General features: G+C 50.0%; 2 protein-coding genes across 4 annotated transcripts in view; one reads left to right on the top strand and one right to left on the bottom strand.

Annotated features, from left to right (window-relative positions):
- The window catches only part of TM9SF4 (transmembrane 9 superfamily member 4), a 23,411-nt gene extending 10,277 nt beyond the window's left edge, over positions 1–13,134 (top strand). Inside the window, exons 3-18 of the mRNA XM_090020774.1 lie at positions 856–955; positions 1,507–1,675; positions 1,808–1,937; positions 3,187–3,310; positions 4,070–4,188; positions 4,361–4,472; positions 5,195–5,265; positions 6,570–6,702; positions 7,247–7,328; positions 7,415–7,490; positions 7,848–7,931; positions 8,696–8,871; positions 9,214–9,277; positions 9,845–9,964; positions 10,395–10,484; positions 10,916–13,134. Of these exons, the coding sequence (XP_089876900.1) occupies positions 856–955; positions 1,507–1,675; positions 1,808–1,937; positions 3,187–3,310; positions 4,070–4,188; positions 4,361–4,472; positions 5,195–5,265; positions 6,570–6,702; positions 7,247–7,328; positions 7,415–7,490; positions 7,848–7,931; positions 8,696–8,871; positions 9,214–9,277; positions 9,845–9,964; positions 10,395–10,484; positions 10,916–11,065 (1,800 nt within the window). The 3' untranslated portion in view covers positions 11,066–13,134. The remainder of the gene's footprint in view (positions 1–855; positions 956–1,506; positions 1,676–1,807; positions 1,938–3,186; positions 3,311–4,069; positions 4,189–4,360; positions 4,473–5,194; positions 5,266–6,569; positions 6,703–7,246; positions 7,329–7,414; positions 7,491–7,847; positions 7,932–8,695; positions 8,872–9,213; positions 9,278–9,844; positions 9,965–10,394; positions 10,485–10,915) is intronic.
- Positions 13,135–15,337: 2,203 nt separating this feature from the next.
- PLAGL2 (PLAG1 like zinc finger 2) lies at positions 15,338–27,524 on the bottom strand. Of its 3 annotated transcripts, none has more exons than XM_090020776.1 (3): positions 27,432–27,524; positions 23,126–23,530; positions 15,338–22,482 (listed from the first exon to the last, which is right to left on the bottom strand). In XM_090020776.1, exons 2-3 carry the CDS (start codon positions 23,374–23,376, stop codon positions 21,261–21,263), a joined length of 1,473 nt encoding a protein of 490 aa, XP_089876902.1. In that variant the 5' UTR covers positions 23,377–23,530; positions 27,432–27,524; the 3' UTR covers positions 15,338–21,260. The 3 variants fall into 3 exon arrangements, with proteins under 3 accessions (XP_089876902.1, XP_089876901.1, XP_089876903.1); XM_090020775.1 differs by having other exon boundaries at positions 23,126–23,383; positions 27,432–27,469; XM_090020777.1 differs by lacking the exon at positions 23,126–23,530 and having other exon boundaries at positions 27,432–27,473.
- Between the last annotated feature and the right edge of the window lie 2 nt (positions 27,525–27,526).

Here is a 27,526-nt window from a genome sequence, read left to right on the forward strand (position 1 = left end):
GGGGTGGGAGGTCAGTCCTTGTAGCCCATCTTAAGCCATGTGGGGGCTCTTCTGTTAGCAGTGTAGGACTTGGGGAGTTTTCCTATCAGTTTCCAGGCTGTTGTTAGAGGCAAGGGCCTCTGACTAGCAGCATCTGGAGCCCCACTGAGATTGAATACACCCTCTCTGTGTTAACGGGGTGCAAAAAGCTGACAGCAGGCTGGTTTTGGCCAAATTAGCAGGCCCCAGGCACCATCTGCTTTCAGCAGTGACTTTAATATCAAAATCTGTGACATGTCTAGTGCTTTTAGCAGTACTGAAATGCCTGCTCTTCGTACCTACAGGAATAGGCCGGGGCTGATGCTGTAACAGGCTCAGGGGTGCACGTATGTTGTGAAAGGGTCAGGTGCATGACAGCGCCCTTCTCTTACGTGTAGGGGGTTTGCTCCTCCCAGAGCTGCCCAGTTAACTCTGTGCTCCCATATCCTCAATGTGTTCCCAGTCGTTTCACTGGTGGAGGTGTTGCTGTGAACTTTTCTGTCCTCAGGATTACCTCCCTGCAAAACTTGATGACAGCTGTACGTTGGTAACCTAACAGACTGCAGGTCCTGATGAACTAAGATGCTGGGGCTAGTCGGTGCTTCTCACTCCTTAGAAAATAAGCTGCTTGTTCTCTCTGAATGGTGGGCGATGAGATCCGTTTCATGCAGGATGGATTTTCCTCATGGGCACTATTGCTATCTTTCAAGGGGTTTTCCCTTGAAATCTCTCCTGAAGGAGGCTTTAGCTTGGAGCTGATGTAGGGAAAATAGGGAGTGGTCCCTGTGGTTTTAAGAGGGTCCATGATGGAATGACTGCTTCTTCCTCTTCCTTCAGGCTGTGAAGCTCACGAGTTCACGGACCCAGCTGCCGTACGAGTACTACTCATTGCCTTTCTGTCGCCCCACTTTGATAACCTACAAGGCTGAGAATCTGGGTATGTACCTGTCATGTAATGTGCACTCTCTAAACATGCTGCCCTCTAGGCCTGCCTCTGTCGTGGGTTTGCGTGGCAGCTGTGACTGGTCCTAAGGCTGCAGAGTATTGTTATTGAGTCTCCAGCCAGTGCAGGCAACAGTAACTCCAAAGTGGCTCTCTTATACTGGAAAAATAACTATAAACACAGCTTGGGATGAACTATAGCACTGTGGTGTGACCTCACATGGCAAATCTTGTATCCTGCAGGTTTGCTATGCTCCTCCTGTTAGCTGATCAGAGGGAGTGGGGATGCTACAATGCCCATGAAGGGGGGAGGTGATTATTTCTCTACCTGCATCCATGAGGCTTGGTGCTTTGGACAGACAAGAAGATTCCCTTGCTCCTTCTCTTCTTCTACACAGTCAGTACATGCTGTTATTTCACCAGCTTCCCCATGGCACTGGGGTGGACACAGCTGTCCAGAGCTGCTTTCATCACGTCATGAAATGCCACATGCTAGAAAATCCAGGGGCAGCTGAACAATGGCCCTCACTCTCTCTTGTCCCACAGGGGAGGTCCTGCGGGGGGACCGCATTGTAAACACACCGTTCCAGGTCTTCATGAGCATGGAGAAGAAATGTGAGATTCTTTGCAAGCACCTCAATGAGCCAGTCTCCCTGGATGTGGAGCAGGCCAAGCTGATTGCAGAGCGGATCAGGGAAGACTACTACGTCCACCTGTAAGTCCTTCTCTCCTGCCTGTGCGTGCATGTGCGGGGTAGGGGGCGAATGACGTCCACCAGGATCCCAGGGGGGCTGTCTTGGAACCTCGGTGCACTGGGTCCCTTTGATTCACAAACGTGTGCTTTCAGCATTGCTGATAACCTTCCTGTGGCCACGCGCCTGGAGTTCTACTCCAATCGGGACGAGGAGGAGAAGAAGAAGGAGAAAGACGTGCAGTTTGAGCATGGATATAGGCTGGGCTTCATGGATGGAAATAAGGTAAAGGGTCTAAAGCAGCCTGGGCAGAGCCTTGGTGAGAGGCTTGGAGAACACCACAGTTATCCTTGGCAGAAGATGAGGCCTGTGGTCGTGTTGGGGGGGACAGCAGGGTTGGGAATCCTGCTGAGGAGCTGTGTAAGGGACAGAAAGGGGTGGGCATGGCTTGGCTCTTCAGCCTGGGAGAATGGAAAATGAGTCAGTAGCAGGTGGGGTGCCATGAGTTTGCCATGTGACTCTGTTCAACCTCTATGCCTAAGTTTGCCTGTCTTTAAAATGGAGCTGCCAGTAGGTAGATCTGAGAAGTGCTGAGGACTAACTAGTGTTTGTCATGTGCTTTGAGCTTCCTGCAAATGCCCTGGGGTGTTGAACATCATATTCATTTATTGCTATAATGTATTGCTCAGGACCTAATGCCAGGCAGACAGGGCCTGATTCCATTTAGGAAGGAGCAGCTTGAATTCATCCTAGTAAAATCAAAGAGCTTAACTGGGACAAAAACACATGTGATGAAGAAGTTGTGTAATGTCGAAGGGAGAGGGGCAAGGGCAGAAACCAGTCAAGGTATAATGCAGTGCAGCCAGCCTCTCTGTATGCCTAAGATTGCCTGGAGCAGACTTGCATGCAGCTGCATGCTTTGCTCACCAACCTTTTCCATAGCTGCTTGCATTAGTGTGCCTAACATATTGCTTGTATGTTCATTTGATGCACTTATGGACAGTTGTGATCACCAAGGTCCTGCTGCTCTTATGGATGGGAAGGCTTTCAAGGCTTGTGCAGAGTTGCTGTGCTTTCTCCTTGTGTGTGCTCAGAGGAAGCTGCTTGCCTTTGAGAGCAAGGCCTCTTGCAGTACAGCTGCCTGGTACAATGCAGAGAGGCTGGGTTTAGGGCAGCAAGGGTGCAGCTGGTGCTGTTGCAGCCCCTGGGGTGCAAAGTGCTGTTGAATGTGTCATGGTCGTGTGCCAGGGCATGGTCCTGACTATACAACCAGAAATGCAGAAAAACATTATTGCTGATGGTCAGACTAAGAGCTTGAGGTAACAACTGGCAAGACATGTCAGTCTCTTGCCTTTCCTTTAAGCTGAAAGAGAGGCAGAGCACAGTCTTGCCCTGTAGCCCAGCAGGTCTGGAGCTGCTAGAGGCCTGAGCCTGGTGGAGAAGATGCTGCTGCAGGCAGTTGCTGCCCTCTGGGCATCACCTGTTCCTCCCTCCAGTCACTAACTTTTCTCTAATGTCAATCTGCCCTTTCTAGTTCTACCTGCACAACCACCTCTCCTTCATCCTTTACTACCACAGAGAGGAGGTGGAAGAGAATCAGGAGCCCACCTACAGGGTTGTGCGCTTTGAAGTGGTTCCCCAGAGCATTAAGCTGGAAGGTGAGCCCTGCAGTTTGTCCCAGGCCGGAAGGCGAGCACCTCAGGATTTTGGGATGGCAAGAGGGCAACAGCCCCTGCCTTCTCTGCCACAAGGTCCAGGATGAACCTACATCTGAGTTTCCAAGGGCTACAGGAAGGAGGGACTTAGAGATCCTTTCCTCCCCCTGTAATAAGAGTGCTTGCTTGGTCCTTACAACTGCTTTGTTTCCACTAATTGCATTTCAAAGGGAATGTGTTCTGGCAGTAAGCACAATTAGCCTGTGAAACTGTAGAGGCCAAGGCTGTAAGCATTCTGAATGGGCGACCAGCAGCCTGGTAAAATGGGCCAGGGAGTCCTTGCCCACTGCATCAGGCAAGCTTAGGTGTGAGGGGTGAACCATTCTGCTCTGTGGTTGGAGCTGCCTCAGCTCCTGGAGGTTGGGAAGTTACTTCTGGATGGGCAGCATTGCCAGGTACCTTTCTTTGCAGTGTCTACTATCAGCTTTGCAGGAGATGGGTGGGAGTGTGTGCATCTTGGCTTATGATCCTGCCCTTGTTCTGCAAGGATGGTTCCTTGGTGCTTCACAGAGAGCTCTGTTCAACCCTCTGTCCTAAGAGACTGTCTGATTCCATCCTTCCAACCAAGCAGGGGCCTGGGTGGGGCTGCAGAGGGAGGGCAGGCACTGCATTGGCTATAGATTCAGGGCTATGCCTTGGGCTCTGGGAAGGACAAGTGAGGGGAATGCTAACTTGGCACGTGTGTGGTGCTTCCTTCTGTAGACCTGAAGGTTGATGAGAAGGGCCTGTGCACCCTTCCTGAAGCTGCAGGCTCAGCCCCTCAGGAGATAGATCCCACCAAGAAGAACTTGCTGCTCTTCACCTACTCTGTCCACTGGGAGGTGAGGGAGTAACAGGGGCCAGGGGTGTGTGGATGGGGGTGTTGTCTGCTCCAGGCTGTCCCCTCTGACAGGGTGTCCATGCAGCAGAGGCCCTGCAAGCACCCTTCTGGGGGCTATTGCAACCAGCAAGGAAGGGGTGGTGGCTTCTGAATGTGCCTCTCTGTTCTTTTAGGAGAGCGACATTAAATGGGCTTCCCGCTGGGACACCTACCTGACCATGAGCGACGTGCAGATCCACTGGTTCTCCATCATTAACTCAGTTGTGGTTGTCTTCTTCCTCTCCGGTGAGCACAGCACTGGGCTGATGGTCAATCTCCTGTCACTGAGCAGTGGTGGCCTGGGGTCTACTATAAATTTCAGTTGCAGGCAGGCTGCTGAGCGGCTCCGAGGTCTACTAGCCAGGGTGTAAAGCTCCTGCCCCAGGCAGCACCCCTTGGACTTGGCCCTTGATTCCTGAATGCTTCAAATGGGGCTTGAGGCCAGGGCAGCGCTTCCGTGCTGTAACTTCTGTTATGCACAGTGGTGTTCTGCTGCATCCTTGCCCAGCCTCCAGACTTAACATAGATTGGGGGAGAGGCCACAGGCCCTGCTCATGAGAGAGCACTGTTTGCCCACTGTGCTTGTGAACACAGTGCTCCCACTGCCAGCAGTGGTGCAGGATGGGGCCCTGGGGGAGGGGAGGGGGGAGGCTCTAGGGCAAGGGCAGGCAATTATTTTGGGCAGAGGGCTGCTTATTGAGTTTGGCAAGCCATTGAGGACTGCATGACAGACAGCCCAGGGCAGATGAATATTAATTTTCTAAATTTTTTAGGGGCCCTGTAGGCTGGCTAGAATGGCCTGATGGGCTGCATCTGACCCCCAGGCTGCATTTTGCTCACGCCTGCTCTAGGGCTTCCCTTGGGGCAAGGAGTCTTCACCTCGGCTGCAGTTGTGAAGCCGCCTGGTATGTTGGAGTGACCAGGTTTGGGAACCCAGTAACCGAGTCTCTCCCGTTCTTGTGTTTTAGGCATTCTGAGCATGATCATCATCCGTACTCTCAGGAAGGACATTGCCAACTATAACAAAGAAGATGATATTGTATGGCCTGTGTCTATCCATGGGGAGCTGGGTGGGGGGTGAACATAGAGCTGGGGGAGGATTAACATGGAGCTGGTAGGAAAAGGCTCTTTTTTGGAGTATCCATCCCTGCTTTGCTGGCAGACTCCCTTTTGTAGGCAGGACGGGAGGCACAGTGCTGCTGTAGGCAGATAGGAGGGCTGCTCTGTAAACCAAGCTGTGATCTCAGGTTGAGCTGCTCAGGGCTTCTCACTCCTACTTGGCCCTTCAGACAACCACCAGCTCAGGCAGCATCTCTGCATGAGGCGGTCCTGCTCTAACAGTCCTTGTTTGGGGATGCAGGGGGCAGTCAGGAAGGTCAAGGCGGAGATGAGACTGGGACAAGCAACCTGGATCAAAGACAACAAGAAGTTCTTTTTTTAAATACATAGGGGGCAAAAAGAAGGTACCGGGTAACATGGGGCCCCTGCAAGACACACTAGGAAATGTGGTTGTCACACCAGGCGACAAAGCTAACCTATTTAATGACTTCTTTGCCTTCATTTTCCTGAGCAGGGACCAGATCAGCCCGCCCCCCCCCCCCAACCGAGCCCCCCTCAGGCCCCAGGGGAGGCGCACCTAGGCCAAGGGTCAGGGAGGATCTAGTCAGGGAACTTCTGGAGGGACTGGATGTAGTTAAATCAGCAGGGATGTGGACAGCATGGAGAGGGTCCAGAGGAGGCCACTTGCATGGTCGGGCAGCAGGGCAGGCCCTACGAGGAGAGGCGACGGGACCTGAACCTGTTCAGCCTCCACAAGAGAAGGCTGAGGGGGGATCTAGTGGCCTGTTACAAACTAGTCAGGGGGGATCATCAGGCATTGGGGGAGTTACTGTTTCCCCGAGCACTACCAGGAGTGACTAGAAATAACGGTCACAAGCTGGCAGCGGGTAAATTCAGATTAGACATCAGGAGGCGCTACTTCACTGTCAGGGCGGCTAGGCAACTTCCAAGCGAAGTGGTGCTGGCTCCTACCCTGGGGGTCTTTCAAACAGGGCTTGACAGTCACCTTGCTGGGGTTGTTTGACCCCAGTACTCTTTTCTGCCATGGCCGGGGGTCAGACTTGATGATCTGCTCAGGTCCCTTCCAACCCTACTAACTATGAAACACTGAGCTTAGAAACTCTCAGTATAAAACTCGAGAAGCAAGAAGGCTTTTTTGGCTAGGCTGATGGAATCCTGGAAAAGACCTGGTGATGGGGAAGCAGCATCTGGAACTAGCTGCAGAGGAACCTGCATTTTTATTTATCTGATGAAGTCTCCCTGCCCTTTTCTGGTCTTCTGCAGGAAGACACCATGGAGGAGTCTGGTTGGAAGCTTGTGCATGGTGATGTCTTCAGGCCACCCCAGTATCCCATGATCCTCAGCTCCCTGCTGGGTTCTGGAATTCAGCTTTTTTGCATGATCCTGATAGTCATCTGTGAGTAGCATCGGCTGTCCTCTGTCCTCGGGCAGCTGTGCTTGGAAGGGGTGTGATACTTATAACAGACATAACCAGAATGGAGTGGCATGCCTGTGACTTCATTGACTGCATTGTGGCTCGCAGGTGCCTGCCTTCCCTCTGAAGTAGCCCTGGTTGATTCTGACTAGCCAGTCAAAGCTGATGCACACTTAAGAGCGCTGAGTTTTTAGGTATCTTTTGTGAAGGAAAACGTAGTTTTTCTGGGGTCAGCTGTTGTGGAGTTCTTTGGATCTAAAGCCCATCCATGATCTAAGAGCAGTGTGCAGAATGGGCTGTGGAAGGTAAAGGGAGTCATTTTCGGTAATGCTGAGAGACCAGGCCTGTGTCCTGTGGGGCTGGTGGTCTCGGTTATGATCTGAGAAATTCAAGTCCTGTGGAGAAGGCAAAGACATACCAGGCTGCCGGATTCCCTGGCCAGTTCGCTTGAGGCAGGGCCCTGTCCTGAAGCAGCTTGTTAGTAGACCATGAACCTTTATTGTCACCTCTTCCCTTTGTCTTGCAGTCGTTGCCATGCTGGGGATGCTGTCGCCGTCCAGCCGGGGTGCTCTGATGACCACGGCCTGCTTTCTCTTCATGTTCATGGGGTATGTGTTTTTGCGATGTTCCCACCGTGGTGCCATTGCCTGACACGTAATGGGAATTGACCGTATTTTTGCCTGTTTTCACGCAGGGTTTTTGGGGGGTTCTTTGCTGGCCGTTTGTATCGGACTCTGAAAGGCCATCGGTGGAAGAAAGGAGCTTTCTGCGTAAGTAGCTCCTTGCACCTTCTTGCCAGGTAGTTGAGGGCAGGGTGCCTGGGCTGGGTAGATGCAAGCAATTTGGCCACCTGCTGTATAGGGGCCCTGCCAGCTGGGTGTGGGGTGTAATGCTGTGCATGAGATCTTGACAAGGAGGTAATCATCATGGTGTGGATCACGGTGGAGTAAAGGAAGAGGGTGCGGTGTAGGATCCCAGGTGCACACAGAGGAGGAAGGTGGCTGCCGGGTGCTAGCAAGATTTTCCCAGATATTTCCTCTGCATCTGTTTCTCCAGCAATAGGTCCATGAGAAAAGGCTGGGGTTTAGCAGGCTTCTGTTCTCTTCCACGTGTGTTCTTCTCTGCAGACTGCTATCCTGTACCCTGGCGTGGTTTTTGGGATCTGCTTCATCCTGAACTGTTTCATCTGGGGAAAGCACTCCTCTGGAGCGGTATGTACCCATTCTCCTTCCAAGCCTGGCTGGGGTGGGGTAATTAGTGTTTCTGAGAGAGTGCCTCAGTCCCTGGAACATGCAGAGGTCTGCAGTTGAGAGCTAGCCCTGTGAGGTTGAATCCACCGGGTGGTTCACACTGAGGGGTCTGGCTGTTAGAAAGCCCAGGAAATGCACCAGCTGCAGTGTCTGGGAGGGGGCACTGCTTTTGCTTCACCTCAGCTGGAGCTTCTGTGAAAGGGACTGTTCAGTGGGGAGATGCCTGAAGGATAAAGGGCAAGAGCAGTTTAGAAAAGCAGGCAAGTCCCTGTTGAAGAAGGACTTGCCCACATGGCAGGTGTTTTGGCAGCTGTACCTGGATGCAGATGGCTGAGGGGATGCCTTTGCAGCTAAGCAGGCCAGGGCCCAGAGCTGCACTTCCAGGAGTCTGCCAGGAGAGGCTGCCCACATAGGGGCATAGAAGCAACAAGCAACTCCAGTGAAGCTGCTCTGAGAAATGACTCCTTGGCTTTGGCTGCCCTGTGTGCTCAGTGGAGGTTGCAGTTCCTTTGCTTGCCTTGGGGACAGGGTTGTTGGCAGTTTTGGTTTTGCTTTCATACTTGAAGTGAGTGCTTCAGTTGGAAGCAACTGCAGCTCAGCCTACCCCCAGGACAGGGCAATGAGGCACCGTCTGGTGGGTGGTTGGCTGGCAGAACCCTGAATTGTCTGGTTCAGTGAGTGTCCACAGTGGTGCTGGTGTGTGAGCTGACATATTCTGATTCCAGGTTCCTTTCCCCACCATGTTGGCTTTGCTCTGCATGTGGTTTGGCATCTCCCTGCCCTTGGTCTACCTGGGCTATTACTTTGGGTTTCGCAAGCAGCCGTACGATAACCCCGTGCGGACCAATCAGATTCCAAGGCAGATCCCGGAGCAGAGGTGGTACATGAAGAAGTTTGTTGGGTGAGTTGCAAGTATCTTGTAAACCTGGCGACTGCAAAGGCTCCAGCGGTGCCCATGGTGAACCCCAGCCAGCACCCATGAATTGAAAGTGGCATAGATCCACTGGTCTCCTCCCACCCTCCCCATCTCCTTTCTGAAACCTTGTGATGCTCAGGGGACCTGTGACCTGCATCTTAGATTGCAATGTCCTACACTCCACCCACCTGCCAGTGCCAGGAAGGGGGAAATGGCTTGCTGAGACTTGACCCCACGACCCCAGAGCTGCTGGGCCTGTCTGGGCTTTTTTGTCTTGAGTAAAGACTGCTGTGCTGGCTTGGTAACAGACTGCCTTTTGCTCTGCAGGATTCTGATGGCTGGCATTCTGCCCTTTGGAGCCATGTTCATTGAACTGTTCTTCATCTTCAGCGTAAGCACTGGCCCACTTCCTTTCTACCCTTCCCACCCTTGCAGAGCCAACTGCTGCCTTGGGGAGAGGGGCTGGCAACCTGGAGGATAGCCATTGCAGCATGAGCAGGGAGGGAGGGACTGCTGCCCTACCCCCAGGCCTGTGGCTGGAGGATGCTGCACCACAGACTTTTCCAGGCTCTTTGTTGTGTGGAGACTCTCAAAAGACCTGGTTGTGCAGGATCTCCTTAGCAAAGGGACAGAGGTGAGGTGAAGTTGCCTTGGAGCGCAAGGACCCTTTGCCAAGGGAGACCTGCTTTCCAATGCTCTCCTTCATGTGGAAGGGGAGCAGATGTTACGGCGTCTTGTTGCTGGGTGAGATTCCAGTGCAGGAAGGTGGCACTGTGTCCTCAAAGGTGCCCACTCCCTTCATCTCTTTGGGGTAAGAGCAGTTGTCTCTTGCCTACCCTCAGGCTCATTCTGCAGCCTGGTGCCTTTCCAGTCAGCTGCAAAGGAGCTGTTTGCTGCCTGTCACGTGACTTCCTGGCACAGCATTGTGGTGAAGAGCTTGTTCTGTCCTTTGTTTCAGGCGATCTGGGAGAACCAGTTCTATTACCTCTTCGGCTTTCTCTTCCTGGTCTTTATCATCCTCGTGGTGTCCTGCTCCCAGATCAGCATTGTCATGGTGTACTTCCAGCTGTGTGCCGAGGTGAGACCTCCCACATGGCTGATCCAGTCGCCCTCTGAGAATTCCCTGGGTGTAACTTGATTGCAGCATCTTGGCAGAAATCTGATCTGTTTTGCGGCTTCCCTGAATGCTCAGAGTCCAGTGTTGGAGGGGAGCTGTATCTCCAGTCACTCTCCTGGATCCATTTCCCATGCTGTAAGCCAGGCCTCCCTCGGTGCTGGCTTTCTGCTTCATTGTTAGTTATGCAGTCTTGCTGATGCTTAACTGATTCCTAGTCTTGGAATGGGGTGAACAAATCCCCACATCCTTCTGGGAGAAAGACGAGGGTCCCTGCCCTGCTTCGTGATAGTGTGTAGCCCATCTGAAAGGAAAGGGCCCTGCGATTCATGCCTAGGAGCCCATTGCAGGGGAGTGAGGTTGGAATAATGCAAAGAGTCTCTTGCCCTGTCAGGACTATCGCTGGTGGTGGAGGACCTTCTTGGTATCAGGAGGATCTGCCTTCTACGTGCTGATCTACGCCATCTTCTACTTTGTGAACAAGGTATTGTCACTATTTGCTCCCTGAGAGCACACTGGAAGCTGGAGGCTGTATTGAGTCCCCTCATCCTAGTCCATCCCCCTGCTGGGTCAGTCCCTCACGGGGGCAGTTGCCAGAGCGATTCTCTGTTAGTAACACTGCAGAAATTAAGAGTTTCAAGTACTAGAGGCTCCAGTCTCGAATGCATCTGTTGGCTCAGTGATTCTAGACACGGTTGTGTCCCCAGGTGAGGTGGTTCTGGTTGGGGTTAGTCTGTCTCTCCTCTAATGGCTTCTAGTTGTGAAAAATTTAGCTTCCATGTTCAGCTTGCCCAGGGCTTTCCCTGGATTGCTCTAGGTGGAAGGCGGAGGAGAACAGGCCAGTGGCAGAACTGGGGAGGTGACTGAACGTAGTTCTGGGTTCAGCCTCACTTTGCTTTATCTCTTCTGTTCTAGCTGGATATCGTTGAGTTCATTCCCTCTTTGCTGTATTTTGGCTACACAGCCCTCATGGTCCTGTCCTTTTGGCTCCTCACCGGCACCATTGGCTTCTATGCAGCCTACATGTTTGTCCGCAAGATCTACGCCGCTGTGAAAATAGACTGAAGAGGCACAGACTGGGCAGGAAGTAGACACCTCTGTGGGCGTGTCCTCCTGGGCAGGAAGGGGGAGTTTCTCCCAGTTCTTTTAAGGAAAAAAAACAAAAACCCAACGGGAGAGTGACAAGAGAAATTTCAAAACTCCTCATTTCAGAATGTAATTTCTGGCACAGCGTACATGGATTCTGGGGCTACTTCTGGGGGAGAGGGGTCTGTAGATACTTTGCATTTTAACTTTATGATCTTATTCCAGTTTGGAGGGATTTTTTTTATCTGAGAAATATCCCTCTGTGTAAGTCAACCCCCGCCCCCCTTTTTTGTTAATTCATTCCTTTTTTTTATGTTGAATAACGAATGGATCTGAGACGGCAGTGGCGACACTTGTGCAAATGGTTGCTCTAGCCCCTGGGACACGTAGGTTCTGGGGGGACCTTCAGACCAGTAACAACAGGCTGGGCCAGGCCTTGTGTCTACGTGGAAGGTGTGGAGGGTGCTTCCGGCTGTGGCCAGGGAGGGGGATCTGAAAGGCCTGTCCTGCATGAGAATGGCATGCTCCGGCTACAGCAGTTTTAGCTCCGTCCCTGTTTACAGTTCCACAGAGGTGCCACGCAGAACCTGGCAAGTGCAATTTCACCTGGAGAGGGCTTGAGAACTGATGCCCTCCATGTTGCTTCTCCCTCCCCCTCACCTTTTGGATATCACATGCCACTCTGGATGCGTGAAGCTGGAGAGGCTCGGGAGGGTGGGACATCTCTCCTGCAAGAGCTGAATCATCTGTAGGGGCAACAGGATGGAGTGGACTGTGGCGTTACACTGAAAGCAGCACAAGATTCTAGAGCACAGGACCCCCGTGCCCTGGAGAAGAACGTTGGAGACCTCTGCATGGCTTTGTTCAGCTAATGACTTTGTTCTGGATAGAAGGAAACGAGGCAGCCTTACTCGCTAGGAAACGCCTCTGGGGTTTAAGTAGAGCCTTGCATGGAGAAACTCACTACAGTGTTGGTTTCGTGCCAAGAAATCTGAGTATTGGGACATCCCTGCTGCAGAGGGGTGCGAGCTTTGCGAGACTGGCCTGGAGCTCCCTGAGGCTCCCTCCCACCCTGTTCCTAGAAGAGAGTTCAACTTGCCAGCCACCTGCCTCTTGCCTGTTACTGCTCTCAATTCCTTGCTCCTGTGCTTGGAAACGTTGCTTTCAGAGAGCGAGGGAACTTCACACCTCAGTACCTTTTGGATTTCACTTTTCCCAGCGAAAAGGGCCAAGCCCTCTGGAATAGCCAGGGGGTACTTTACTGCAGGGGACTGATCTTTTCCCATGGCTGAGTGCCTGACTTTGCCTATGGGAGGTTCTTTTTAAATGAGCTTGAATTTGTATTTGGGTTATTTAAAGCAAACTAAGGCTACTGGAAAGCCTAGTTGCAAGCTTCAGGTAAGCCTCCCTCCATCCCTAGCTCTAAGCTGGCTTCAGTCGAGGTTGTGGAGATGACTCATGAGGGCTGTGGGAGTTCCGGTTTTGCCTCCAAGTATGTGGCTGTCACAGGTGACACTGATCTAATTGAAGCGCATCTGAGAAGCAACAAAGTCCCTCCCTGGCACTTGCATTGAGTTGTGGATGTTTTGGGGATTTCTGTACCCTGGGTGTCTCCTAAACGATTGCTACCAGGGCTGTATAAGAGGTTCTGAAGGGTTTGTTTTTGGGGGTTTTTTGGTGGTGATGCCCCCTAGCTCCCTGATTTGGGAGAATGGAGAACTAGAATGCCAAAGCATTTGTCTCCTCATGCATTGAATCCTCACTCTTACAGCTCCCCATCATGCCAAAGTTGCATCAGCCAGGAATCGGGGAGAGAAACAGGGAGCATGGGGTAACGCTAGTGAACTGTGCTGTGGAGTCCGTAGTCTGCTCTGATTTGGAATCTTTCCCTAAACAAATTTTGGTTGATCTCCTAGTTGAGCGTTTCAGCCGGTGTTGATTTCTCTCCCCCTCCCCCCTCCATATGTTTTCTCTGTATTCTTTGTAATTTTTAATTAATGTATGTATTCTTTGTGTCCTACTGTAAATAAATATGCCATTGTCCTGTTGCCGTAGTTTCCCGGTCCCTGTGTGAACAGCCTTTCGTGGTCTCTTCCATACATGCCCTTTGAGTTTCTCTTACGCAAAGCCCATGATGCTTCTTGACACTTGGTCACAGTCGGAAGTACATGTAACCTGCTTGGATTTTTCTCCTAACTTTACTCCGGCAGATGTGGCTGAGGAGTCTGGGTGTCTTGCAGTCCAACATGCTCATCATAGTGGGGGAAGAGGGAGGGGGAGCTTTGTGATGAAAACAAGTCAAGGTGCTGGGGATCTGTTTTTGGCTGCGCTGACTGGATGAGTGATGCCAAGCAGGTTGTACGAGTGTCCTCTGTCAGCAGTGTCACTTGTAAACTGGGAAGATGAATGTGCCTTGTAGGGAGAGGTGAATTCAGCATCACGTTGGTAATGTTACGTGAGAATATCCTGTAATGCTTCACATGGGCTGAGCCTGCCCAAGTCAAAGCAGCTTCACCTGGACTCTGAGGGCTGTCTCATTGTTCAGGTAATCCTTCCTTCCTGGGGAGGGAATAGCTGGCCTTCTAGCTTTGGTTTCAGAGCATGCGGCTGATGTTCAATTCAAGCTTTCCCAGGCTTGTTGCAGACTGACCTAGTTTGGAGCAGTGATTTGCTGTTGCCTGTGTAACGAAGGCAGACTGGCCTGAGCTGTACGGTATGTGTCCCTTCCTTCCTGCAAAGGTAAGAGGTTTGTACCTGCCTTATGCAGAGATTAATTCAGTTCTGTGGGTTGGTGATGTCAGTAGGCGGCTCTGACTTCTAGCTTTCCTTAAGTTCAACTACTAATTAATCTTTAATTTGGCTACTAATAATAGTCACTGGAACCAGGCTTTGGGGAGGTTTTAAGTATTCCCACTTTGGTGTAACTTATAACTCCAGTAGCCAAGATGAATTTTTTTAAAGGGTTGAGCTGAAGCAGTAAATGTTTTTGTTGTGTTGAAACTTCCTAGTTGTTGCTTAGAATGGGAGACTATGGAAGAGTGCTGCTAACTAACCTAGCAGCGTGCAGGCTGCCTTGGCATGCTGGACGGAAAGTGCCTTGCTGGGCATCCCTCGCCCACATCTGGCAAATGCTGCTTTCATTCTAGGTAAAGCAATGTTGTTCATCCTAGAAAACGACTGTTTGGGCTGTGGAAGCTGGCTCTCCTGAAGATTTGGAAGAGAATGCATGGTTCTTTCCACCCGGTCCTTGCTGTTTTGTGTCTGGGCAGAGCCGATGCTAGTGCTTTGAAATGCAAATGCCTTTCGTCTCTGAAGAGACGAGGCACTTTATGGAATTGTGCAGGGTACTGAAGCTGCCCAGAGCCTCTGGTTCTAGCTGTGTAAACTGGGAGCGATGCCCAAGGCGTGGGCAAAGTGAAGCTTCAGCATTTGCAGTGCACTGGGACCTCATTGTTCTGTGGCGATTGGCATCTAGGGTGGTATTTATCAGCCTGGTGACCTACTGCCGAACTCCAGAAGGAGATTCCCACTATGGGCAATAATACAGATGCCCCTCCCTCTGCTAACTCCATTCCTAATGTAAAACCTGCAGCAGGTGCCCTCCAGGGAGGGTCCTCTCTCTATCTGTTTGTCGTACCACCACCAAACCATCCTAATAAACCCGAGTGTTATGATCATTTTGATTAGAGGGATTTTTTTAGCGGTATTACAGGTTGCTTCTGTGCTATGAACATGTGGCTGATGTCATCAGGCATCACAGCATGGTTTGAGATTGAAGTGTGACTGCACGACTTAAAATATGTTCTCATCTCCCCCAGTCTGATTCTGGCATTGCAGTGCAAGCAAGTCCCGCAGTGCGGCTGATCCGGTATTGAGCAGCTGGGTCTCCTTAAGAGCAGGAGCTAGGGTGCCTCCTTGAAAATAAATGGGAATGTTGCTTGCTTCTGTCAGGAAAATAGCTCTGGTAACCAAGGATGTTGCTTCTCTCTCTAAACCAGCAGTGACTGTTGTAATCCAGCCATCAGGGCTTTACACGGTAAGTCTCCAAAAGGTTGTGGGCTATTATCCCCTCCTTGGCATAAAATAAAACGGAGCTTGGCGTGCAAGTACACACATGCATGCGAAAGGGGGTTGCCCTTTCATCGTCACGTTCATAAGAGCCACGATTAAAGGTGCATCCAGAACCACGCAGAGAATTGGGTTTTGTGATCTGCCCTGAGAGAGCAGGCATGTTGCCCCCCCACAAGAGAAACTCGGGACAGACGGTTCATCAGATGCTTTTAATAAACAACTTCATTATAAAAACCTTTCAATTTGGACTTAGTTCTGTAAGACAGTGGAAAAGCTAATTTAACAAGAGATGAGCTGTACATTTCCTAATGGCACTTAATATTTTTTACAATTTAAAAAACTTGTTTTACATAAAGCCCCAAAAATACTCCAATAAAAAGAGGTTATTCACTGTGTATAAAAGTGCTAGAAAGTTTCTTTAAGAAAAATAGTCCAGCTTTAAGGAGGGGAAGTGGTTGGCCTTAACGGCTAGAACTGTAGGAAGGGAGGTAGGAATGGACGTCCTTAACATACAGCATGGAAGAGGAAGTGAGCTGCATCCACGCTGTCTCCCTTCTGCCAGGCTGAGAAGTTCCACATTGCTTCTCCTTGGGGTGCTTGGGGGCAAATGCTGCCCTCAGCAACAGACCCTGTGGGCTCCAGCACTACCAGGTAGGCGTTGTGAACCTGAGGGCAGAACTTGCCCCGCAGGAGTCAGGGTCCATCCCTGACAGAGAAGGCTCTCAAATGGACTCTGCCCTAGCTGTGAAGGCTACTGTTGCTTTTTCTCCAGCAGCAGATTCAGAGCTTGATACTTTGGGGTGAATCTGGATGGCTTTCAGAAGTTCTCTGCACTACCCCTCTTGCCACCATCCAGATTTCAGACCAAACACTAAGGCAGATCTTCTTAGTTAAATATTCTCTTAAAGTAAAATATTGATACAAATGTTACAATAACTTTCTAAACAACAGGTCCTAGATATTAGGGAAAACTAACAAAAAAAAAATCAAGGCGCAAAGTAGGGGAAGGGAAATTCGTAAGCTCAAGACGAAAGGCTTCCAGCAAAAGCGAGCAGATCTGCCATGCGAGCCTGAGCGCACATGGCGAGAATCTGAATGTCAGCTCTTTGCCAGCCTTGCTGGTCTGCAGGCCAGTCGCAGCTGTGTCTTGGAGCAGGACAGGCTGGCAAAATTGTGTTACCTTACCTTGAAATGTAACGGAGAAGTGCCTGGGGAACTGCATTTGCTGGGGCAGATGCCAAATGAGATCTTTGCAGCTGGATGCTCAAATCAGCTAGGCCTCATTTGCTGAGTGACACGTGTTGCAGCTATTCCTACGCTGCAGGAAAATTCGTAGAGCCCTCCCTTGACCACCTCAGCACTTCTGCAATAGGCCCTGGCGGTTTGGACTGGACAGTACGTTCAGAGTAGGGCACAGTGGATACGCTGAGCAGCAAGAAAGCAGAAGGGTGGGGAACTCTTAAAACTGGCTTGCTTTTTCACTGTGAGGGTTGGCGCGACCCCTGAAATGAAAATGACTTTAGTGAGGCTGGGTTCTGCTTTCTCTAAACTGTCTTGGGCTTTCCCAGGCATTTCTGTTGGCTTCTCTTTCTGTGTGCTGAGAGTGTAATTCAGAAATGATTTCCAAGCCATTGTGTGAATGAATGCTTGGGGGGGGAGGCAGGGCTGGTGGAAAGGAATGATACTGCATAGCTTGCAGGCAGGTACGCAACACTAAACCTTGCATATCTGCTCTCAAATATAAGCAGGATCAATAAAAAGTTGTTTCCCAACATTATTCAAAGCCAAACATGGCAATGCTGTGAGACTTCCCAGGAGGACCGGGCCAAACCTGGTAAGTGGATACAGTGGTGGCAGGTGAAGTCCAGTGCAGACAAACAGAAGGTATTGCTCCTTGCACAGTACGAGGTTCTGAACCATCCGGGGGAAAGATCTAAGTGATATTCATGCAGGTCTAGAAACCTGAGATGGGGAAGGAGCAATTGGGTTAGGTAGCTCAATTCAATGGTAGTACTTGGTTATTCCTGACTGCATTAGCTAATGCTTGAGCCAGTCTAGTCTGAAATATCTTGGCTTCCACTGGGACGTTCTCCTTCTGGTTTGCTAGCGTTCTCAGGTCTCGCCCTTTCTTTTCTCCAACCAAAACTTTCCTTTCTCTAGTTTCTCCCCCTTATCCCTTTGGCCCACCCCCTATCTTCCGTCTTGGCTATTTGCATTTCTTGGATACTTAGGCATGTGCCCCAGAGGGCAAGCCTATTAGGCATGTTTCTATTGATCTCTCTTCCTTAACTGAACCTCTCAAGCCATCTCTTCATTTTAGTGGCTTTTCTCCACGCTGCTCTGCGCAGTAATGAATACCACGTGCTGGGAGATGGTGGAGTCGGGGCTGATGCATGGATTGTGTCACTGAGCAGGCTACTTATCTTTAAATTCTCTCTGCATTATTTTCCCTGTTTATTAAATGGGTATAATACAGTGATGTATGCTGTATCTCCATTTCTGTATTGTTTAGTACAGATGAGGTCTCATCAGTCGAGTGAAATTCTGCCTCTGAGCTGTTGACTTGCTTATCCTAAAATTGCACAGGGCTTTTTCTGGCTGTCTTACAAAACCATAAATCCATATCTTATTTATTGTCCTCTCTTCCTCTGTCCCTCTTTCACAATTCTGCTTTCCAAAGGTCTCCCTTCCACCCAGTGTTTATTTTTGAGTTTTCTCCCACATGGTTTACCTTCCACTTGTCCCGGTTGTACCTCATTTTGTTACCTCCTTCCTCTCAGTCTGTTTGCATAAGTTCTGCATCCACTCTGGCATTTGCAATACATTAAAATACCTGTGTGCCAACAGTGTCTGACCTCCTATGCACTGAAGACAACAAGATTGAGCACGGGTCTCTGTATTAAATGCTTCTATCCCTCATCACAGAGCACTAATAATCTAATAAGACTAGCTCTTAACACTGCCCCAGCCATCAGCTGTAAGCCTAGAAAGTATGCTTTTTGGAGGAAGGAACAGCCTGCCCATTTTGGAATGAGCCTAATGGGGCTGTGGTCCTTGAGCAGGAGCTATAAGCACAGCTGTCATACAGATAACAAGGCTTCTTGGGCTGTAGCATAGGGGCCATCCTTGCAGTGTGGTAAATTTAGCACTACATTTGCTACGCAATTACTCCTAGCAAAAAATTCTTATCTAAGGCCACTTGAACTGGTTTGTTAGAACACTTTGTTTAAGCAAATAATTTGTAGTGGATTTAGCTTTTCAGTGAGTTGCCTCAGAAATCCATGATTTTCTCCAAGAAATCATGTTCAAAAGTAACACCAGTGACTAAGTTTTGCTCCGTAGATTGTTCATGATTAATTCACTGCATATATATGTCTGCAAGCTTACGACTAATTTTCTATATGCAAACAAATCACCTGCAATTCATACAGCCAAAAACAGAAATGTCCAATCAAATTTCAGTGCAAACACTTGGTGAGAGTTCTGGACTGGCTTCTCATTTCTGTATTTTCTAAGGTTGGTTTGAACTTTATGGATGTACTTGTAAGATTACTTGCTAGAACAGCCATAGGAAGCATATGAAGTGTGCAAATACAGGGAAAGCTATTTATGTTGTAAGTGGAAGGGTGTCTGCTTTCAGACAGGGCTATTGCTGATGACATTTCAACAAGACATCTGCTTAAGGCACAAGGCAGGATGTTAGAATGATAGAAAAGAGGGGAAAAATACTATGGGACTGCAGAAATCTGATGCTTTCTCACCATGAATGAAGGAGCAAGCTTGATTCCCTGTCTGTCTATTTTTGTCTGCATTTTAAAAAGGTAAAGAAAAAATTCAAAAAGGAACCTAGAGGCAGGAATCAGACTCATGTAACAGAGTGAGACTCTTTCATTCGGCAAGAGAAGAGCAAGGAGCTACGACTGAGGTATTTAATAAAAATGGGTAACTCAACTCGTCGATTAACCCTTTCTTCATTTAAAAGCGTAAGAAGGCACTAACTGGAATCTGAAGGCAACACTTAAAAATGGATAAAAAGAACTGTTTTCAACCCAGGGGCTTCATTGCCACAGGATATTGTTGAGGTAAATAAGACTTTAGAGGGATGTGAATGGAAGTAGCATCCACAGTGTCACTGATAAGCTAAAATGTCAACACCTCTCTGATGCTTTGTATATGAATGAATTCCCAAATGGGTAAGAAGTCACTAAACCATTTAATAAATACTTCAGTGAGGCAGAGGAAGGAATGTGCCCATGAACTCATGAAGTAGAAGTAACTTAAATGGGGATTAGAAGACACATGGCTAAAGACAAATAATGTGCATTAACTGATGAAGGTGTATACGTTCTTGGAGACGGAAGGAAGGTGTGGAGACAGTGATTGGCTTAATTTGTAGAGTGACATAACAGGGTAGAGGTAGATTTGTACTTCCTGGGTTGAAAGATCTATACTGATAGACAAGACTCCCTGGCTTCTATTGGCCTATGATGTTCCTACATACTGAGGTATGAAGAACTGCATTTTATCTCCACAGATCTGAGCTAAAAAGTAACTGGACTGAACATGCCTACGGTCATGGATTACTAAGCTTGCATAGGAGTGCCCGATCCCATGAGAACAGACATGTAAACAGGAGATGTATCATTAATGGCATTGGGAGTCTACTGCCTTCTGTTTAACCTTTCTGCTATCAGCAGGGCTGCAAGAGAAGTGGACCCCGTTCAGGAATTATGGTTGGAGAAAGAAGGAACAGAAAAGGCCCGTTACTCCAGGCTGGAGGAGAGGAAGGGAGGCTGTAGCCCCAGAACCTTAGCTACCTGTTCAGACTATTAGTGTTGGAGGAAACAGGTCAAAGATAGCAACCAAGTGTTAACACCACTGGAACCAACTTTCTTTTCTCCTGACTTCCGGATGCCATTGCTCCACTAGGGAAGCCAATAACTGTCACTGCTTGAGACTGCTTTAGGTGTCAGCCAAAAAAGATGTTGCCTTACACCTCATCCTTCATCTCCTTGGCTAACCCCTAGAGCAGAGGCGCACAGATGGCTCCCCTCTATGACAGCATCTGGTGCTGTGGACCACAGGCTGTCAACCTTGCTTTTTCATGTACTTTGGTTTTCAACATAGATCTGGGATGTGAATGATGGGCCTGTTTTTCTTTCTTTTAAAGGGCTCTGTTTGTTCAGCACAAAACTGAGCTGAGGTGTGTAAGCTGCTCCATCCTACTGACTCCTATGCATAGTCAGAGAATATGCAATAAGCTGCCATGTACAATGGCATCGCCTGAAGTAGTCCAAAGTCAGTTTATTTCCCCATAGGGGAAAAATGTGACAAGTGAAAAGAAATCAGTGCAACCTGACTTTCTCATGTAAACAGTGTTCTAGCTGCACCACATACAAACCTAGGTTTGCTGGTGCCTACTGTTGTAATGATGGAAACCGATACCTGTTGCGTAAACAAAATTCACTGGAATAAAACTAGTCTAACAGCTCTGCAAAGGAAACAAGGTGATGTGTCTCAATTCGTCATGTAAACTGTTTTCTTGCTCATAAACACTGCTGCAAAGTGGAGTAAGTGGTGAAGGTGATAGGATGGAGGTAGTGGGGAAGGGCAGCCTCCTCCCCTGTCTGCTGAAGTGGGTCAGCCGTTGGCCTGCTCCACCTCTGAATCCTGACAGTTATGCCAGAACTGCAGTGTGATAACATGAAATGGATGCTGGACTCTTGGAAAGCTTAGCCTGAGCCTACCCAAGACAAAATAGCCCCAACTCCTCCTTTGTTTCAGTCCCTTCCCAAAGAGAAACAAAGCTCCCAAATCTCGGGGAAGGCCAGTGCTAAGTGTGGCTCCTGATTCACAGATTAAAAACGAGGGAAAAATCCCCAAGTCTATTAGGTGAAATTGTTTCACTGTCCAGGACTGGGACATGCGCTAAGGTATCTGCTGTTCCAGTCGACAGACGCTCCCTACGGAAACCAGAATCTTCCTGTCTGAAACGGCTCTGAAAAGCTTCCTTGCCCTCATGGGAAGATACAGGAGTTGTGCGTTTTTAAGGCAATCCAACTACGAGTTATGGGAAGACCTGTTCATCAGTGCTCCTCTCGTCTTACTGGAACGCCTGGTGAAAACGCGGCAGGGTGGTTGTGCTTAGGCTGGAGGTGAAAACAGGGGGTAACGAATGAAGGGGGCCAAAGTTCAGGGGGCCCCCAGCTCCTGCAGATTCTTGAGGTTGATGTTGCAAAGTGGTAAGCAGTGGCTGGGTCTCCCCCTGTGAGTAGCCCATGACCAGCCCACCTGATGATGCAGGTGGGTTGCAAGGAGGAAGGTTTAGAGGGAGGAAGCCCAGAAGATGAGAAAAGTCCATGTTAGCAGCACAGAGAGCCTCTGAAAGGTTAGCTGGGCTCTTGGAAAGCAGAGTTTCATCCAGAGTGGCTGGCTGAGGTGAGGAGGACTGAGGCTCTCCAGATGAGACCGACAGACTGCCAGGGAGCTCTGACAGAAAGGTGTCCACCTCTGCTTTGGGTAGTTTCTCAGGCAAGTATGAGGTAGATCCAAGCTGATATTTTGGAGGAGGTTGTGGTGGGGAGGAGATGGGTGAAGAAGATTCAAGAGGATAGCTCATCCCCACTGGAAGAGAGTTGGGAACCAAAGAATGGGGCATCCCTGAGCTGGGCATGGCTTGGAGGTGTGTACTGTACATGCCCATGGGCAGCATGCTAGGGAAGCTCTTACCACTCATCATGTCTCTGGATGCCATACATAAAACTGGACTCAGCTCTTCTTTTATTGCCACAGCTGAGCTGCAGCTCAGGAGACCCAGCATGTCCACTGGCTCCGTCTTGATCTTCAGCAGTTCTTGGGAGTGGCTCTTCTTCATGTGCCTGGTCAGGTGGTCTTTCCGCCCAAACCTCTGGGCACAGTACTGGCACAAGAAGTCCTTCCGCCCCGTGTGCACCACGAGGTGTCTTCGCACATCTTTGCGGGTGTAGAAGCGCCTGTCACAGTGGTCACAGGGGTGCTTCTTCTCCTTTGCTCCACCAGATGCCCTCCGGGAATGAGCCTTGAGGTGTTCCAGCAGGACCTGAGTGCTCTCAAAGGTCTGTAGGCACACTTTACAGCTGAGATCGCCGCTGGCAGCTGCATGCATGGCCAGGTGTCGCCTGAAGCCAAGCTTGGTGTTGTAGTTCTTACCGCACTCTGGGCAGTGGAGGGCTTCCTTGTTGGGGTCATGTGTCTGCAGGTGATTGCGAAGGTGGTCCTTCCGATGGAACATTTTCTCACAATACATGCACTGGTGGGGTTTCTGGGCAGAGTGTGTGGCCATGTGCCTTTGGTGAAGAAAGCAAAATGGGGAAAGTTAGAGCACTCGACCCAGGATATTAATAGGAATGAGCAGCTGAAGATAGCTTTGGGACTGTTTGATATACATCCCCCAGGGAGAAACCACTGGCTTGTAAAGAAATGCACTAGACTGTGGTAACCTGTTGTTCCAAACCAGGACTAAATCCTAATGTGAAGCTTTTAAATGAGCTTCTTTTACCTTTTTCAAATTGTGTTCCATCCACCCACCCCTGTCATTCTAATGGACTTAGTTAGCAAATTTAATTCTTCCAGCCCAAAATGGAAGGTCTGGTTCCTTCTGCCTGACTACTGAGTGCCTGGCTTGTGATTAAATTACAGAAGTAGGTTCTGAGTGCTATTCCTGGCTCTACTACTGTTTCGCTTTGTGAGCTTAACTTCTGTGCTTGGGTTTCCCTAAGGCTAAAGTAAGAGCAATCGGAGCTCCTCCCATGGAAGGGGCTGAAAGAAATGCAAGGGCTTGTAACACATAGGACTCATCAGCTTTGCAAGGTAAAAATGGTTTTGCCTTTTGTCAGCAAACCTGTCAAAAACCACTGTGGTTGGGTTTCCCCTTTGTTTCCCGCAGGGGGGAGAGGGGCTGTTCGTAGGAGGCACTCTGTAGTTACCTACCTGTAGAGTTTGTACTTGGATGCAAAGGCCTTTCCACAGTGCAACTGAGGGCAATTGTAGGGTCTCTGCTCTGTGTGAGTTCTCAGCTTGTCCACGCTGGGGAAGGAGCTCTCGGAAAGTTCACACTGGCATTTCCCCTGACTTTCGGCCTCTTGACCTCTTTGCCGAGGGACTAATTTCCAGCCTGTCTCCTCCTCCTCCTGCTTTGCATCTTGAATCCAGTTAGGGACATTGGGAAAAAATGCCGTCATGGCAGGCCTAGTAGAGCAAAGCCATGTTAAGTGGAACCTGGGCCCGCGGGTATCCTGCTGTGATGCTGCCCTGGCACAATCATCAGCTGGAAGCTTTTTTTTTTTTTTTTTTTTTTTTTGCAGTGGGATGGCTTCAACAAAGAGACACCTTCATCTGAAATGGCAGGACACTTGGAGTTAGGGCACTGCACTGCTCTACCTGGGCACAGTAACACACATGCCTGCTATAAGCAGTAACTGTGCGATGACATTTTTGCATGTACATATATCCACGGACCCACGAGAAACTCCTTCCTCCTCTAGCATTTCTTTTTGATAACAATTTGCTTTGAATAAGTGCCATCCCCTGTTGCTTGGCACACCAGATTGATCTGAGAGTACAGGGTTTGCGAGTAATCCTGCTACCCAATGAATGAGCAGCAGGGTAATGGGCTGGGGCATTCCTAGCAGAGCAGTTCATTATGTGCTGTGCTGAATGGACACACAAAGTTCTTCTTTGCACATGGAGTCCCACATCCCCCTCCTATCAGTTCTCTTTCTCCCTGAATTAATATGACTGTGATTCAGTTAGAGATGGAATATTCCAAGAAAAAAACATATCTGATCATCACATTGTCTTAAATTACTGAGAGCCAGTGTCAGCTGCTGCATCCTTCTTTGAACACGCTGCTTAGCTAGATGGGTACAGTTGTGCGCTCACCCTTTCCTCAGCTGTGTCCTTGGACTACCATCCTACCCACCTCACCTCCACATCTGCCCTTCTGGTTATTGCTCATTGCTCACCTGGGGACTTCTTGCATGGCTGGCCACAATCCCAAGTTCCTCATGTTCTTGGGTGAACAAGACTACTGGCAAGCTTCACAAAGGATCTTAAGTGAGCAACACAATGTTCCTGTGCCTAAGTTACAAGACTGTCTCTGTGAATTCCATTTTCAGAGCTAAGTTAAGTACCAACAGTCCCTAGACTTGGAGATTCAACATGCTCAACACAATGAGTCTAGAAACATCTCCACAAGCCAACAGGAAATGCTGAAAAGCACAGGGTACATCTCAAATCATCTCTCTTCCTGAACTGCAGCCCTGAGTTAAGTTCCTATCTGAGACTGGAATTTATAGCCTGAACCTCTTGCCTGGCACCATGGTCTAAAGCAGGGGTCAGCAACCCCCCGGCATACATGCTGAGCATGGCATGCAAAGTCATTTTGTTTGGCACACCACCGCCAGCCCAGGCTCTAAGCAGTTGCTGAGCCAAAGAGCCCAGGCTGCTCCCAGCAGGCAGCTGGGAGGCTGAAAACCCTGCTGCAAGCAGACTGGGCTCTGTGGGCTGGCTGCAGCTGGGAGGCTGCAAACAGTTGCTCTGGGCTACAGCATGTCGGCACTCTAGCACCTTCCAAGGTAGACACTGTGGTTTTTTCGGCACTCTGGCCAAAAAACATTGCCTGCCCCTAGTCTAAAGTGATCTCTTCATTTAAGTCAACTGGCTCACTGTTGTCTTCTAAACCAGTGGTTTTCAACCTTTTTCATTTGCAGACCCCTCTAAAAAAAAGTTTCCAGTGGAGGTGTGGACCCCTTTGAATTGTAAGGGTGGGTATTCACACACTTTTGATTGACCACAGTCATCTTTTGCAGACCCCTCCAGGCATAGTCTGTGGACCTGCAGGGGTCTGTGGAACACAGGTTAAAAAACACTGTTCTAAGCCATAACTTTAGGCAAGTTACTGACAGGAGACTACCTGAGTTTTAGGCCCCCTCAGCCTGATGGGACTCGAGCCAAGAATACCCTAACTAGCAGACTATTGGATAAGTCGGGCCAAGAGCACTGTCACCATCTTGTTGAAGCCAGGTCACTGTGCACCACACAGAAAGCAAAGCAGAGGGAGCCTGACCCTATAGCTCAGGGCATGCAGGGGCTCCTGGCTTTGCATACAGTGTGGGGAGCAGCAATTGACTCTCGTGACAGAATTTCTCCAAGCATGTCACAAGGACAATTGTGGGAGGCTAACGCATGCTTCCCATTTAACATTTCCCTAGTGGTCTTTGTATGTTCTCTCTCCTGTCTCAGTGGGATGGCTACCAGTTGGCTTGTGGTCATGGATAAGCCCTACTGACTTTGTCCACCAACACAGGTTCTCTGAGCATTCGCTCCTTGGTAAACACCTCCTCTTGCAGTATCCCTTGAATCTGTGGAAATTCTGGCTTCTTGGGGGGACATTTCCATTACACAATAAAAACTTGCATCAATCTCTGCTCTCCCTACATCTGCTAGATGGCTTTTTACATGACTCCTACCCATCCCATCTTTTTGTCTTTGTGCGACTGTCTTTCCTAGACTTCTCTCTACACTCTCCTGCCTGGGAAGGGGTTAATTTGAAAGCTTGTTCTTACCAGAAAACAAAAACCCACAGCTGAGTGAATACCCTCCACCCCTCCTTTCAATTCAGCAGCCTGAGAAACTCTTCTTAAAATAGCATCTAACCCGTTCTTCACGGCGGCCTCTGAGGGAGGAACTTCCTCCCCACGAGCCAACAGGAGCACCAGATGTGGGCAGGATGTGCCATGGGCCAGGGAATGGAGCAGTCCCTCTGTGAACGCAGACTATACCCCTGAAGGCTCTAAACAGGGGAGACCACAATGGGCCCTAGCTACAGGATCGCACCATGGCACCTTCAGGCAGGATTGAAAACACTAGGACACGGGGAAGAGTATATGCAACTGCACCAAGAAAGAGAGTTCACTTTCATTCCGCTTAAATATTACCAGACCCTGACTGCCCAGAGGACAACAGAGATGGGATGCAGTGACATGCTCTGTCTGAGAAGGACAGCAGAAACGGCTGGTGCCCTCCATCCTCCTCCTGGTGCTTAGGAGTGCTGTACTTTGTAGCAGCCGGTGGCTTGCAGATGTCTCACAACTATGGGGATCTGCCTTCCCTGTCATCTGGCTGCTGAAAAGGAGAAGTGTCTCTCTCAACCCAGAGCCATCTGTGTGTGCAGGGAGCATTTCTGCTACTATCTCTTCCCAGGGTATTTGTTTCCTTCCCTTTTAACTGGGCTAGCCATGGCTGCAGCTTTCCTGCCCGGCACAGCGGCACTGACATCCTTGTCCGTTTCAAAGCTGCCTGCAAGGAAGGAGTAACTGAAACTTTTTTTTTTTCCTTCCTTTTCTCTAAGAAAGAAAGTCAACCTTCCCCTCTGCAGGGTGAGCCAAGCACTTGCTACGAAGCGTTAGCAAACAGTTTCCCTCTGGCTGATGGTTGCACCTTCCTCTCAAGCGATGCACTCAGATCAGAGCCACAGTTCTGCACAGCTACGAGTGAGGAGGGAGCACAGAGCAATCTCCCTGTGCGCTTGCAGACGCTGCCGCTTCAGTCAATTTGGGTTGGAAGAGCCCACAAGCTTTTCTTTCAAACAGAAACTTCAATGCAACAGAAACTGTAGGATTAGGACCCTCCCTGGACTGTCTCCCCACGAAAGTTCACAATGCTTAGTAATTAAGTGGATTTAGCAAACTGGTTCTGGACAGAGACGTTGCCCTTTTCCCAAAACGCCTCAACCCCTCAGCGGTCTGCATGTCTGCAGGAGCCAAGCATTCAAATTGTTGCCCTGCTCCTGTATGGCGGCAAGGTGGCCCTCCCACCTTCCTCCCGCCAGGCACCGTGGAGCCACCCGCCCTGTGTGCGTAGGGCTGGGCCCCATCTGCCACGTTGTACTCCTGGGGAGCCAGCGCGGCTCCTGCCTGGGGCAGGGGGCTATGGGGGGAGGGGGCGGATCTCCTCTGCCTGTGCCCCCCTCTGCCTGGCTCCCAGGCACGGGGGCTGCCCATCCCCACCTGCCAGAAGGGCAACGAGCACGACTGCCTAGGCCTGCCCCCACGGAGGAGCTGCCCCCACCCCACGAGGTGGCCAGGCGCCCCCCTATGAAGTGACTAGCCCCCCACTATGAGGGGAGTGCCCCCCCATATAAGGGGAGTACCCCCACAAGAGGTAATCAGTCCCCCCGATATGATGGTGGTGACCACCGCCCGATATGAGGGGAGCGCCCCCGGGCCGCACTCACCCCGCTCCGCCAGGCCGGGCCGGGCTGGGCTGCGGCGGCCCCATGGCGCGGGGCATTGTGGGAGTGACGCTAGGCCCGCGCGCCCGAGCCGCCCG

Source organism: Crocodylus siamensis, chromosome 10, assembly GCF_052110815.1.
Source record: "Crocodylus siamensis isolate JL-2025a chromosome 10, ASM5211081v1, whole genome shotgun sequence".
In the NCBI taxonomy this organism is placed as follows: Eukaryota; Metazoa; Chordata; order Crocodylia; family Crocodylidae; genus Crocodylus; species Crocodylus siamensis.